Below are 14,413 nucleotides of genomic sequence, written 5' to 3' on the forward strand. Positions count from 1 at the left end.
TCTGTACCTCCCCCCCGTGACAGCCATGCCTCCTCTTGCTAGCTGAACATTACCCTCCAGGGTTAATCGGGAGCTCCCAAAACCTTCCGCTCCACTACTCTCCCTCGAAAGATCTCCCTCCCCCTGAAGTTCCATTGCTAAACCAGTTCCTGGGAGCTTCGGAAACGACACCAGAATCGGAAACAGCCTGGGGTTGCAGAGGGGGAGCTCGTTGGTCGGGGCTAAGGGTGACTTCATGCACAGACGGCGTCTCGGATCCTCCATTCTTTCCAGACGCTGTCAGCGTGCTGCCCTCCGACCCACCCGAAACCTCCGGTCGCTGCACAAAAGCATCGAGAATGCCAGTCAGCGTTCAGGTTAGTCGACCTGGGGGAACATTGGCTGTAGACTTCCCTCTACGCTTTGGCATTTTAGCGGAGTAAAAAAGAGGAAATAATCAGAGTGTGGCAACCTACGACCAGTCAGCCATCTTGGATCCGGAAAACCCGATTTTTGAAGCTCTGGGGCCCATACCTGTCCTCATTGTAAGTTTGGTTCTTGTTATGACTATACTATCTCCTTGGCTTAATTTGTTTTCAAATAGTGACCTTGTGTAACTGAAACTTATCTTGAGGGGGAATATGGGTGGGAAGTATTCTAGTGTCATTTCCCCTCTGGTGGCTGTGGGAGGTCAAAAGAACCCAGACTTTCGGGCTCGCTGGAGGGGAGCTTGAGCTTGATCTCCTTGGTTACGGGAGGGAGGGAGTGAACAGGCAAAGGAGGGGGATAGGTTTGGTTCTGTACTTAAGTCTGTGCTATGGGCATGGTGGTGGGGGGAACTGGGTTTGGGAATGTTAAGGGTTTCTGAAAATGTTTTGTACTGCTTGTATTTGAGTCTCTTTATTATTAATAAAAAAAGATTTAACATAAAACTTGCTATATCACAAAGCTGACTCGCAAAACTGGGTGGTTTACAATGTAATAAAAACATAAAAGAACAACAAAAAGAAAAGAACTACAATGTGTGATAGGAAAGAGGGGAACATTCAAACCTAAGCAATGGAAGACAAGGGAGAGGTAGACACGGTAGGGGAAGGTAGAAAGGAAAAAGGGGGGAAAATGCACAGGTAATGGTTACAATGATTACAGTGAACGCCAACTCATTAGAAAAATTAACATTCACAGGGAAAAGCCTGCTGAAAAAGCCAGGTTTTAATAGCAGTCTTAAACTTCTTAAAAGATGTCTCAGCCCGAAGACTTTAACCCACTAAAACCCCAGGTACAAATGTAGACTGTGAGCCCACTAGGGACAGGGAAAATACCCGAATGTAACTCGTCTTGGACAAAAGGTGCAAGCTAAATGCTTAAATAAGACAATTTACAGTTATAAAGCAGGGGAAGGCTATAAAAAAAAATCTCTAAATGCTTCCGGTCAACAATTACTAAGAAATGGAAGTTGCATAGAACTGTTGAAGTTGAGGCACAATGTGAAAGACCAAGAAAATTATCTGATAGAACTGCACGAAAACGGAATACATCTGAATAAAAGAACCCACAGATTACTATAATTGACCTGCTAAAGGTTTAGCTAACACTGGAAAAGTTGTCCACAATATAGCGTTAACTTAGACCAGTGGTTCCCAAATTGGTCCTGGGGGCTCTGTAGCTAGTCAGGTTTTCAGGATATCTAATACTACTACTTATCATTTCTATAGCGCTACTAGACGTACGCAGCACTGTACACTTGAACATGAAGAGACAGTCCCTGCTCAACAGAGCTTACAATCTAATTAGGACAGACAAACAGGACAAACAAGAGATAAGGGAATATTAAAGTGAGGATGATAAAATAAGGGTTCTGAACAAGTGAACAAGGGTTAGGAGTTAAAAGCAGCATCAAAAAGGTGGGCTTTTAGCTTAGATTTGAAGACAGACAGAGATGGGATCTGCATGCACCACCTTCACTGTACGCATTATCTCTCTCATGAACAATCATTGGGGATATCCTGAAAACCTGACAGGCTGGGGAGCCCCCAGAACTGATTTGGGAACCACTGGTGTGAGCTAGTCGCTGGTGTAAGTTAGTGCTATGTTGTGGACAACTGTTCCACTGTCAGCTAAACGTTTTAGCAGGTCATTTGTCGTGACCAATGGGTTCTTTTATTCAGATCTAGTCAGTTTTCGTGCAGTCTGTGAACCACTAACTTACACAACGGGGACCTGCATGCAAGAGTTGTGAAAGAAACAGTTGCCTTCCAACAAAAGCATTGTCTAAAATATGCAAAAGACAAATTTGATAAGCCTGAAACATTTTGGACTGCTAAAAATGAAAGCTGAACAGTTTGCACTTGAATGCATGCCAAGACACTGCTTTCTTCTACATGGGCTCTAAATTCTGGAACTTCCTATACTAAATTCAAAAGCCTAATCAAAACATGGCTCTTTCAGGAAACTTTTCATACAACCTCATAATCCCCCTCTTCTTCTGTTTATCTTTTTTGTTCTTTAATTAGATTGTACACTGCGTAGAAGCTACTTTGTTGGCCAACGGCAGTATATCAAGCAACTGTAAATAAATAAAATACATTTGTGGAAAAAAAACTACTGAAGTATTTGAAGAAGTTGCAAGGGGGTGAATCTATTCTGTTTTGGGTTTGTGTGGCAGATTTTAACTAATATGAACACATCCTGGACGTTACTGCCCCCCTAATCAGTGAAGAAACTGAAAAGAGGTTGGATACTTCAGCATGACAATAAGTTGAACAAACCTGGTACCTACAGGAAAGAAAGACGAAGGTTTTAGAATGGCCTTCACAGCCCACCCCCACCCCCACTTGAGTACTATTGAAAATCTGTGGAAGGTTCAACAGCATATCCTTCCACAGACAATGCAGCTCTCTTCCTGGTATGAGCTCAGGCTCCTACTGAGCAGGAATATAGGCCTTGCCCCATTCTTCTTTCAGAGGTATATCTCTTTTCCTTTTAAAACCTCAGTGGTATTTGGGCCTGGCCCCAAGGTTAAGGTTTATATATTTATAATCCTCCTTTCAGAAAGCAAGCGTACAATGTACATAATCAAATGCTAACAAACACAGTAAAATATAAACAATAAAATCAAACTAGAACAAAACAGAATTCTCATTATCCCAAAATAAAAAAAACTTAAGACTGATCTTAGTAGTAACCTATACACTATTGCTATACTGATCCTGACAATCTTGTAATCTATAGACGATCCACATGACGGTCTAAACAGATGACACTTCAGTTGTCTTTTGAAAGAAGCAGTGTCAGCTTAGGTGCTTGCTAGCAGAAAAGAGGCAAAGAAACACTTTCTCTCTTCTTTGAGAGCTCTCCCTTTACTTTGTGCTGAGGTCCTGGGTGGTTCTTCAGTAAGGCCCTTCTTGTCTGACTGCTAGTTTATTCTTGTTGATGAAGCAGCAGCAGAAAAGTGGCAAAATACCCTTTCATTCCAGAACTTCCCTGGCTACATCCCACTTAGGTACCCAATTAGAAAACTCTAGGGCAGTCTTTTAAGACGGGGAGACTTTGTATCCAAATGAGCAGAAAGAGAGCCGTCAAATTAGTGAATGACAAGGGGATGGGACAGGGGACAACTTTGTCCCTGTGCCATTCTCTAAGGGTTCAGGAGTGGTCCGCTTCCCCCACCCGGGCCCTCTCCTCTCCTCTCCTCTCCTCCATTTAACTTACAGCGCCGAAAGCGCAGCAGCCAGATCAGCTCCCGTCGGAGGCGGCCTGTGTCCCGCGACTCCCGGCCTCGCCGACGTTACGTCACACGAGGGCGGGACACAGGCAGGGAAGGAAGGCCGAGGCCGACGGGAGGCGATCTGCGTGCTGCGGTTTCGGAGGTGAGGCGCTGTACGTAACGTTTAATGGAGAGGAGAGGGCCCGAGGAGGGGGGGCGGTAGCGGCGACCTTTGGGGGGGGGGGCAGGAGAAATGCTGGACATGGGAGGGACGGACGGACGGCCTTGAAGCTAGGAGGGAGGGAGGGAATGGGGCCTTGGAACTGGGAGGGGAAGGGGGAGGGACTGGGGCCTTGAAGTTGTAGCTGGGAGGAGGGAGGCCTTACAACTGGGAGGGAGGGACAGAGGGCCTTGGAGCTGGCAGGGAGGATGCTGGACATAGGAGGTCAGAAGGAGGGGGGCCTTGGAGCTGGCAGGGAGGGGCAGATGGCCTTGGAGCTGGGGGGGGCTCGCAGCTGGGAGGGAGTTAGACATCAAAATAGAACATACCAATACTCGCCCGTTTTAATGGGCTTAACGGCTAGTTGTGTAATATCCATATCCAGCAGATTGCCAAGACCTGTCGTTTCTTTCTTTACAACATCCGTAAAATCCGCCCCTTTCTTTCCGAGCACTCTACCAAAACCCTCATCAACACCCTTGTCACTTCTCGTTTGGATTACTGCAATCTGCTTCTTGCTGGCCTCCCACTTAGTCACCTGTCCCCTCTCCAGTCGGTTCAAAACTCTGCTGCCCCTCTCGTCTTCCGCCAGGGTCGCTTTATTAATACTACCCCTCTCCTCAAGTCGCTTCATTGGCTCCCTATCCGTTTTCGCATCCTGTTCAAACTTCTTCTACTAACCTATAAATTACTCACTCTGCTGCTCCCCAGTATCTCTCCACACTCGTCCTTCCCTACACCCCTTCCCGTGCACTCCGCTCCATGGATAAATCCTTCTTATCTGTTCCCTTCTCCACTACTGCCAGACTTCGCGCCTTCTGTCTCGCTGCACCCTACGCCTGGAATAAACTTCCTGAGCCCCTATGTCTTGCCCCATCCTTGGCCACCTTTAAATCTAGACTGAAAGCCCACCTCTTTAACATTGCTTTTGACTCGTAACCACTTGTAACCACTCGCCTCCACCTACCCTTGTCTCTTCCTTCCCGTACACATTAATTGATTTAATTTGCTTACTTTATTTTTTGTCTATTAGATTGTAAGCTCTTTGAGCAGGGACTGTCTTTCTTCTATGTTTGTGCAGCGCTGCGTACGCCTTGTAGCGCTATAGAAATGCTAAATAGTAGTAGTAGTAGTAATTAACTGAAAAGAAACAGTACATTTTCAGCAGTATAACCAGATAGTATAACCAAGACTGAACTTCTTGTCTTCCCACCCAAACCCACTTCTCCTCTACCTCCACTCTCTATTTCGGTTGATAACACCCTCATCTGCCCGCAACCTCGGTTTCATCTTCGACTCCTCCCTCTCCTTCTCTGCGCATATCCAGCAGATAGCCAAGACCTGTAGCTTCTTCCTCTATAACATTAGCAAAATCCGCCCTTTCCTCTCTGAGCACACCACCCGTACTCTCATCCACGCTCTCGTTACCTCTCACATTGACTACTGCAACCTACTCCTCACTGGTCTCCCACTTAGCCACCTATCCCCCCTTCAGTCCGTTCAGAACTCTGCTGCACGTCTTATATTCCACCTGAACCGATACACTCATATCACCCCTCTCCTCAAGTCACTTCATTGGCTTCCGATCAGGTACCGCATTCAATTCAAGCTTCTGCTACTAACCTACAAATGTAGATCTGCAGCCCCTCCTTACCTCTCAACCCTCATCTCCCCTTACGTTCCTACCCGTAACCTCCGCTCTCAAGACAAATCCCTCCTTTCAGTACCCTTCTCCACCACCGCCAACTCCAGGCTCCGCCCTTTCTGCCTCGCCTCACCCAACGCGTGGAACAAACTCCCCGAGCCCATACGCCAGGCCCCCTCCCTGCCCATCTTCAAATCTCAGCTTAAAGCCCACCTCTTCAATGTTGCTTTCGGCAACTAACCTCTACACCTCTACCCAGGAAAGCTAGACTGCCCCAACTTGACATTTCGTTCTTTAGATTGTAAGCTCCTTTGAGCAGGGACCGTCCTTCTTTGTTTATTTTGTACAGCGCTGCGTAACCCTAGTAGTTCTCTAGAAATGTTAAGTAGTAGTAGTAATACAATACATTCTGAGTTAATGTAACTTATTTTAAGAAAAACCCAAAATTGAGATTTTTCTTCCTGTCCATCCATGATCCAGCATCTCTTCTGCTCTCGTTTTACTTTCCTTAAATGGCAGCTATTTATATACGGAGCCTCCAGCTGCACCGGCTGGACACGTCCCGCCGGAAACAGGAAATTGCGTCAGAGGAACATTCCGAGGCCGGTTATGGGTGGCGTGTGTAAATGGCAGCTGCAGGCGACCTCTTACAATAAAGATAAATTGAAAGGTAGAATGGGGAAGAAGGGTGGGGGCGGGGAGGAAGTCAAAAGAGAGGGAAAGATGCTGGCCCATGGAGGAAAGTGGGGAGACAGGAGAGATGATGTGCCACCTTGGGGAAAGGGAGCAGAAAAGGAGGGATGCCGGACCATTTAGAGAGATGTATAGGAACCATAGGGGTAAGGGGGAGAGGAGAGATGCTGGATCAGGGGAGGGGAGGGGCAGAGAAAGAGAAATGCTGGATCATGGGGGCAAGTGGGAAGAGAAGGAGGTATGCTGGATCATTGATAGATATAGGGACCATAGGAAGTACATCTTTCCAGTCTAAAAATGGAGTTATTTTCTCACTTTTAATTTTGATTTCTATCATTTTATGTACACCGCACAAGTCTGCTAGTTAGTTGAGTGGTGTATTAAATTCTAATAAAGGAGAGATGCCGTAAGAGAAGAGGAAAGGGGAGGGGTAGAGAAAGAGAGATGCTGGACCATGGTGGGAGGGGCAGAGAAAGAAAAATGCTGGACCATGGAGAGGGGGGAAAGAATGGAGAGAAAAAGAGATGCTGGACTATGGGGGGCAGGAAGGAAGATAGATGGGACATGGAGACGCTGGGGTGTGAAGGAGAATGAACAGGGAGGTGTCAGACTATAAGGGAGAGGGAGAGAAGGACTGGGAGAGAAGAGGAAATGCTAGGCTACAAGGGTGAAGGGAGGGGAGATGCTGGGAATGGTGGAATCTAGACTGAAAGCCCACCTCTTTAACATTGCTTTTGACTCGTAACCACTTGTAACCACTCGCCTCCACCTACCCTCCTCTCCTCCTTCCTGTACACATTAATTGATTTGATTTGCTTACTTTATTTTTGTCTATTAGATTGTAAGCTCTTTGAGCAAGGACTGTCTTTCTTCTATGTTTGTGCAGCGCTGCGTACGCCTTGTAGCGCTATAAAAATGCTAAATAATAGTAGTAGTAGTAAGGAGAGGTCATAGGGGAGTGTCAAAGAGATGAACCAGAGGAGGAAATATTCAAAGGAGAGGGTAGGAATGTGGTAATGGGGAGTAAATGGGCTGGGAAAGGAGGAGAGCAAGAGGGTGAGAGAAGGAGATGGAAAGGTGATGCTGTAGCTGAAAAGTAAAAAGGAGATGGAGGACTGGAAGTGAGAAAGAGGGTGAAATGTGAGAGACAGAAAAGAGAGAAAGAGAAAACTAAAAGGGAAAGATCAGTATGTCAAAGACAGATGCAAAGAGGAGAAAGGACAAATGGAAAGCAGTCACTGGAAAGAAAGCAGAAGACAGGAAAGCAGAAAAAATAAAAACCTGGGACCATCATTATTGGCAAATAAAATGCCCAGACAACACAGGTAGAAAAAAGTGTTTTATTTTGAATTTATTGTTAGCTTTGGGAAATGAACTTCACGGATGTGTTTGTACTGTGTTCAGTACAAGAGGAAATGCATTTCTGTTTTTATTTCTTACACAAATCACAACACTGGGTAAAAGCTCTTATAGGTATTAATTGTATCTCACTTATAAATCAGTCAACAACTATCACTGAATTGCACTTTACTATCTCAAAACAAAAGTTTTTATATATCAAAAACATTTTTTAAATCACATTACAAAGGTAAATCAGCTATAAACAGCGCTGCGTACGTCTAGTAGCGCTATAGAAATGATTAGTAGTAGTAGTAGTAGTAAACACCCACACATCCAAACATGTCAATGTGTCCTACCTAATACAATGAAAATGCCTTCCTACTACAGTACAATTATAGCAGCAAATCCTCATCTACTACCCCGCTGTTAGCCTCTTACTGCAGTTCAAAAGTTCTCTCATAGAGGCTCCCTTCCATTCATTTCTCAAGTAAGGTTTTGACTCCTTCCACCATTGGTAGACCATTAAAAATGTTACAGTTCCAAAATGATATTTAAGAATAGAGGGGATCGCTCAGAGCATGTGGTCGCAACATGTGCTATATTTCTAAGTTTTAAGATATATTTTGATTCTATTCTGTTTTATTATTCCCAATTACCTATAAGGCAATAAGATAAGCATATGTAAGGAAAAGTGGAAGTAAATACACTAAATTTGAATTAATTACATTAACCTGCGTTGTACGTTTAGGAACATGTGCTTAAAGCATTTGGAGCTTGCACATGTGAGGACATGTGCTTTTCCCAATATAAAGGCCAGATAGTTAACTTTAAAAAGAAAATGTTTATTTCTAATACAGGCAAGGTAACAAGTTTACAATAGAGAGGCAATTTTAGAGAGGATCTTTTACCAATGGAAGTATGGAAGTAGTGGAGGAGTGGCCTAGTGGTTAGGGTGGTGGACTTTGGTCCTGGGGAACTAAGGAACTAAGTTCAATTTCCACTTCAGGCACAGGCAGCTCCTTGTGACTCTGGGCAAGTCACTTAACCCTCCATTGCCCCATGTAAGCCGCATTGAGCCTGCCATGAGTGGGAAAGCGCGGGGTACAAATGTAATAAAAAAAAATATCTATCAGTCCAAAGGTGCTGTCACTGAAATGTATTCTCAATCACAACATTAACACCTAGGTAGCAGTGAGCTTCTCCCCAACACAGCAGTCATCAAGTTGAAATGTCTGGACCCATTCGACAAATCTTCACAAGTCAAACCCTTTGTCTCGCAATTATCCCACACTCTACACAGTCTGTGTTTCACATCATTAGTGTCTTCAGGGGTCGGACTTAATTCCTGATTCAATTTCATTCATGGATATCAGGTAGACAGGAACTCAAGGCACATCCTGCAGCAATGCCCCCAGTGCCTTTTTCCCTAATTTGAGATTGTATAATACTCTTGCATTTTTCTTTTGTTCTTTTCATATCCTTCTCTTTCTGTCTTTGTTTTTCCTTGATAATTGTGTCCCCCTTTTTTATTTTTGTTTCATTGTAAACTGCTTAGAAAGTTATTATGATTTTGTGGAATATAAGAATAAAGTGAACCTTATTCTGTATTTAGTGAGGGTTTGTCTGTGTTTTGCTTGTGACCAGGATGTAGTATTCTGTTTGTATGTAGTTTCTGTGTAGAACTCTGTAGCAGTTCCACTTGTTCTGTTTTACCAGTAGTAGGTGTATAGGTGTTCTAGGGCTCCATGTAATATTTATATTGCTGCCTGTTAGGTAGGGTTCACGTTAGAATCAAAGAATTGGTTTGCAACATGTATGTTGAGTTAAGATTTTTTTTTCCCAGAGTTTGTGCTATTTCACAATGCGCCTGGTAGTGGAGAGATTTATGTTGCTATTGCTCAGATAACATGTTATCAATAGAAATCAAACAAAATAAAACATGTAAAAGAAAATAAGATGATAACTTTTTTATTGGACATAACTTAATACATTTCTTGATTAGCTTTCGAAGGTTGCCCTTCGTCAGATCGGAACCTTCGAAAGCTAATCAAGAAATGTATTAAGTTATGTCCAATAAAAAAGGTATCATCTTATTTTCTTTTCCATGTTTTATTTTGTTTGATTTCTATTGATAACCTTTAAGAGTGGACTAACACGGCTACCACACCTCTCTACTTCAGATAACATGAAAATCAGAATATGTTTTTTGAATGTTGACTTACATAGAGAAATGACCTGTTGGGTGGAGGTTAGATTTTTGTGGATGCAGATCATGTTTACATTTTTTTTCCAATTTTATTTATATTTTGTAAAACAGAACAGCAGACCATGTTTACATTTGATTCATAAGAACTGATGAACTGTGTCAGACCGTCTGTGAGGGTCATGTATGCAGTGTGCCACCTATGGTGTGTTCTGACTGAAAAAAAGGTTGAGAAGCAATGTCCTTTAGCTTCAGCAGTATTTAGAAAGCAAAACAATGCCAATCTTTCCAAATGTATACCCTAGATGCATTGCTAGAAATCCTCACTCACTGTGGTGGTGAATCTCACTGTTTGGGATGCGCCACCAAACACTGGGGGAGAAACTACAACTCCCAGCAGGCCCCGGAAGCCAGGACAGTGCTTGAAGTGTAGCAGGAGCACTCCAAGTGACTGGCATTCAACCCAGGCTGGGAGGAGAAGGGGGCAGAATTTGAACAAATCTTCTGTGTTTGCTTTAAGCCTCTGTGCTTTCCTGTGCACAGTGATATTTAATGTTATCCCTATGGTTTCCTATGAGGCTGACGCTTTTCTTCCTGCACCTCTTGTGCTCAGGGATAAAGTAGCTCTTGGAGAAGTGCATCTCTGCTTCCAGCCATTAGGGAGTGCTGGGGTCTCTTGGCAATAATACATAGGATGGGCATCTCATGGAAACAAAACAGGGGAGGAGAGGGATAGAAATACTCATAATCTGTGCCTGGAAGCTCCCTAATAAGAGCTAGATTAGAAATGATAAGGAGAGTCTGTACAAGATTGCCTGATAAAAGGGAGGATGATGGATTATTTATAATGAGTTAAGAGTTGTCTAATATTACACATAATCGTTGCTCCTTCCCTCATGAGAATGGCATGTGTTCTTGTTGGTCTCCATAGGTCCCTGGCAGTGGTGAAGAGGAGACATGGGACTCAGTTCTGCGCAGAAAGAATTCTTTCCTCTCCGCTCCCTGGAGGGGGTGGTGCAGCTCTTTGAGGCAGAGCTGCGACGGGGTGAACCGGATCTGGCATTACTGTCACTGGTGCTGGGCTTCATGGAGCACTTCCTGGCTGTCAACCGTGTCTTACCCACCAATGTACCAGGAGTGACCTTTGAGACCATTCCAGGCCCCGACACTGCCTGTCCCACCTACTTCCCTGTGCTGGATCTGTCTATCTTGGAGGCGCTGTACGCTCGCTTTACAGCACAGATCCGGGGTGCTGTGGACTTATCGCTCTACCCACGGGTGGGGGGCGCCTCCAGCAGAGAGCTAGTGAAGCGGGTTTCGGACATCATCTGGAATAGCCTGAGCCGGTCCTACTTCAAGGACAGAGCCCACATCCAATCACTCTTTAGCTTCATCACAGGCATGTCCCTCCCCCACCCGTCCACCCACAACCTTTTTCCAATACCAGTCCATTCATCCATCTCCTGATTTTTTTTTTTCATTGTTTCTTGGTTAGCGATCTTTCCACTGCAAGGCTTCTTTTCTTCCTCCTTTTTATCTGGCAAGATATTTTCACTGTTCTTACTGTAGCCCTGTCTATTTCTATTAATTTAATTTAAAACTTAGTTTCTGACTTTTCACTTCAATTGAACATTTGCAAGGTGGATTACAAACACAAGATAAAGTAATAAATAGAAATCAAAAGAATATTACAAAAATACATTAAAACTGATTTTTAATTTTTGACATCTGATTTTCTGTTCTTCTTTTGTATTTTTACTTCAGGCACTAAGTTGGACAGCTCAGGCGTGGCTTTTGCTGTGGTGGCAGCCTGCCAGGTTCTTGGCCTCCCAGATGTCCACCTTGCACTTTCAGAAGACCATGCCTGGGTGGTCTTTGGTGCAGAAGGGGAGCAGACAGCAGAAGTCACTTGGCATGGGAAAGGCAATGAAGACAGGCGTGGTCAGACTGTTGATGCTGGTGTGGCTGAGCGGGTGAGGAGAAGCACCAGAGAACATACCAGGAAAACTACTACATTTAAAAAAAAAATTATTCATCTGAAAAGGCTTTCAACCGGGTGGTGTGGTACTTTTTGTTTGTGTTTTTGGACACATACGGCATAAGTGGATTCTTTCAAGCTGCAGCACAGGCTTTATAATAATGCCCCCCCCCAGGCCCGTGTATGGATGAATGGTCTACTCTCAACCCCCTTCCCTATATAATGTGGCACCAAACAGGGATGTTACTTTTAGCCCTGTTGTTTGTTCTTACTTTGGATTCTTTAATTCGAGATATCTAGAGAAACGCTAATATACGGGGATTTACATTAGGTAAGGGTACTTTTAAAGTAGCAGCATTTGCTGACGACTTATTGGCACATGTGGTGAACCCGTCCATCTCAGTCAGTGCCTTATTAGAATGGGGATTTCTCGGGATTTAAGTTAAAGCTGGAGAAATCTGAAGCTATGCCGAGGGAAGAGAGACAAAGATTAGGCTGGCGAGAACCTTTTCTATTGAAGTGGGCTGGTAGATCTTTCCGGTATCTTGGAATATTGTTGTCTATGGAGACAAGAAAAATAGTCAACTATCTTTATCGTTATTGAATAGGATCAGTTTAAAGTGGTGCTTTTCCCTCGTTGGCCAATCTTTTGAGGAGTAGCCTAGTGGTTAGTGCAGTGGACTTTGATCCTGGGGAACTGTTCACTGCAGCTCCTTGTGGCTCTGGGCAAGTCACTTAATCCTACATTGCCACAAGTACAAATAATAATTTGCACCTCCAACATTCCGTGTCTGGCTGCCTGGGTTCGTAACATCTCCTGACGTCAGCCAGCCACCAGCGTTCCCTTCCCCCTCACTGTCCCGCCCGCGCGTCAAGACTTAATTACGTCAGAGGGCGGAACAGTGAGAGGGAAGGGAACTCTGGAGGCGAGCTGACGTCAGGAGGGATGTTAACGAACGGAACGGAAGCCAGCGCCAGCCAGCCAGAGAATGTTCAGGTACAAATCGAGGGGAGGAGAGAATTGTGGGACATCGAGGGGAGGGAGGGAGGGGAGGGCAGGGCAGAGGATTGATGGATGGGATGGGAGGACGGTAGAGGAGAGAATCGCGGGACATGGATGGGAGGGCAGGGAAGAGGAGAATCACTGGACATGTGGGGGTAGGGAAGAATTGCTGGACCTGGAGAGGAGGGCAGGGGAGAGAGAAAAAAAAGCTTACATGACAGCCTTCCTAGGGCCCGTTTCATTGTTGAGGAAACGGGCATGATTCCACTAGTATGTATATGATATGTAAACCACTTTGAATGTAGCTGCAAAAACCACAGAAAGGTGGTTCAAGTCCCATTCCCTTTCCCTTTTATGAAAAAAACTACTATTGTTAAATAAAATGTGCAGAAAATTCCTTGGGGGGGAGTATCTAAAATGTGTATGATAACTGGTCACGGGGGGTGGGGGGGGGGGGGGTTGGTCTGCCCTTTCTCAAAAGGTATAATCAAGCTTGCTTATTGCGACACATTTAGGATTGAGTATTAGAATCTGATCAATTTACACCAATAAAATGGGACAGGCATTTTCTGCCCCTTGGCACCTGAATTTTCTTCTCCAGGCCCGGTCTGGGAGTTTGCCCACGACTTGCCGTAATAGCATCTTGTTGCAACCCCTAAGAAGTGTATGGAGAGAGTTTTTGCATTTTTAGAATCAAAACCCCAACATAAGTAATATGCTGCCATGTAAAGGTAATGCTAATTTTATGCCAGGAATGGATAAACACCCTTTTCAGTAGATGATCTGACTTAGATGTTCAAACAGTTTGATTCCTATTTAATGAGGAAGATCGGTTTTACTCCTTTCCAGATCTACAACAAAGATTTTTACTTAACTCAGAGGAATTATTTTGCCTATATGCAGTTACACCATTACTTTACGAGCATTACAAACAGGTTTAAGGCGGAAAGTTGGAGGTTTTTTTTTTTTTTTTTTTTTAAAGGAGATGTTTTTGGACAAGTTTCAGTCTCTGGGCTTCATAAAGCTTTGGTTTCTCTTAGCCCTCTGTGAGAGTTTTGTCCTCTAGTGGAGGCCTGGAGTAGGGGGGATGGACTTTCCTAAATTTCGAAGCAGGTTTTTAGCACTGAGCTCTAGGAGAGACAATTTTGAATACTTCATAGAGCATATGTCACAGTTGCAGGGCTCTAGAGTGGGGTGGGTGGTCAATGCACAATGTCCTAAATGTCAGCGGTAGAGCGGTAGAGAACACTTTTCTTCATGCCTTTTAGAAACGTAGTGGTATACAGGCCTTTTGGAAGGCAATTCATAGATATTTGGGGATTATTTTTGGCCAATGAATATTCTTTTCTTGTAAGCTATTTCACATAAAGCTAGAAGTACATAAGTATTGCCATACTGGGACAGATCAAAGCCCATCAAGCCCAGCATCCTGTTTCCAACAATGGCCAATCCAAGTCACAAATACCTGGCAAGATCCCAAAAAATTACTAAACATTTTATACTGCTTATCCCAGAAATAATGGATTTTCCCCAAGTCCAGTTTAATAATGGTCTATGGACTTTTCCTCTAGGAAGCTGTCCAACCTTTTTAAAACTGTGCTAAGCTAACCACCTTTACCACATTCTCCGGCAACGAATTCCAAAG

The 14,413-nt window shown here is 44.1% G+C and overlaps 1 protein-coding gene across 4 annotated transcripts in view; it reads left to right on the top strand.

The window, feature by feature from the left end:
- The first annotated feature begins 3,800 nt into the window (after positions 1-3,800).
- Positions 3,801-14,413, top strand: part of MEN1 (menin 1) — a 58,250-nt gene continuing 47,637 nt past the window's right edge. Inside the window, exons 1-3 of one of the 4 annotated variants that reach the window (XM_030217781.1) lie at positions 3,801-3,848; positions 10,719-11,186; positions 11,552-11,760. In XM_030217781.1, coding sequence (XP_030073641.1) covers positions 10,745-11,186; positions 11,552-11,760 — 651 coding nt within the window. In that variant the 5' untranslated portion in view covers positions 3,801-3,848; positions 10,719-10,744. Of the gene's footprint in view, positions 3,859-5,946; positions 6,221-7,541; positions 7,569-10,718; positions 11,187-11,551; positions 11,761-14,413 lie in introns of those variants that run through there. The other 3 variants (XM_030217783.1, XM_030217782.1, XM_030217784.1) reach the window with 3 other exon arrangements.

Source organism: Microcaecilia unicolor, chromosome 11 (assembly GCF_901765095.1).
Source record: "Microcaecilia unicolor chromosome 11, aMicUni1.1, whole genome shotgun sequence".
Taxonomy (NCBI): domain Eukaryota; kingdom Metazoa; phylum Chordata; class Amphibia; order Gymnophiona; family Siphonopidae; genus Microcaecilia; species Microcaecilia unicolor.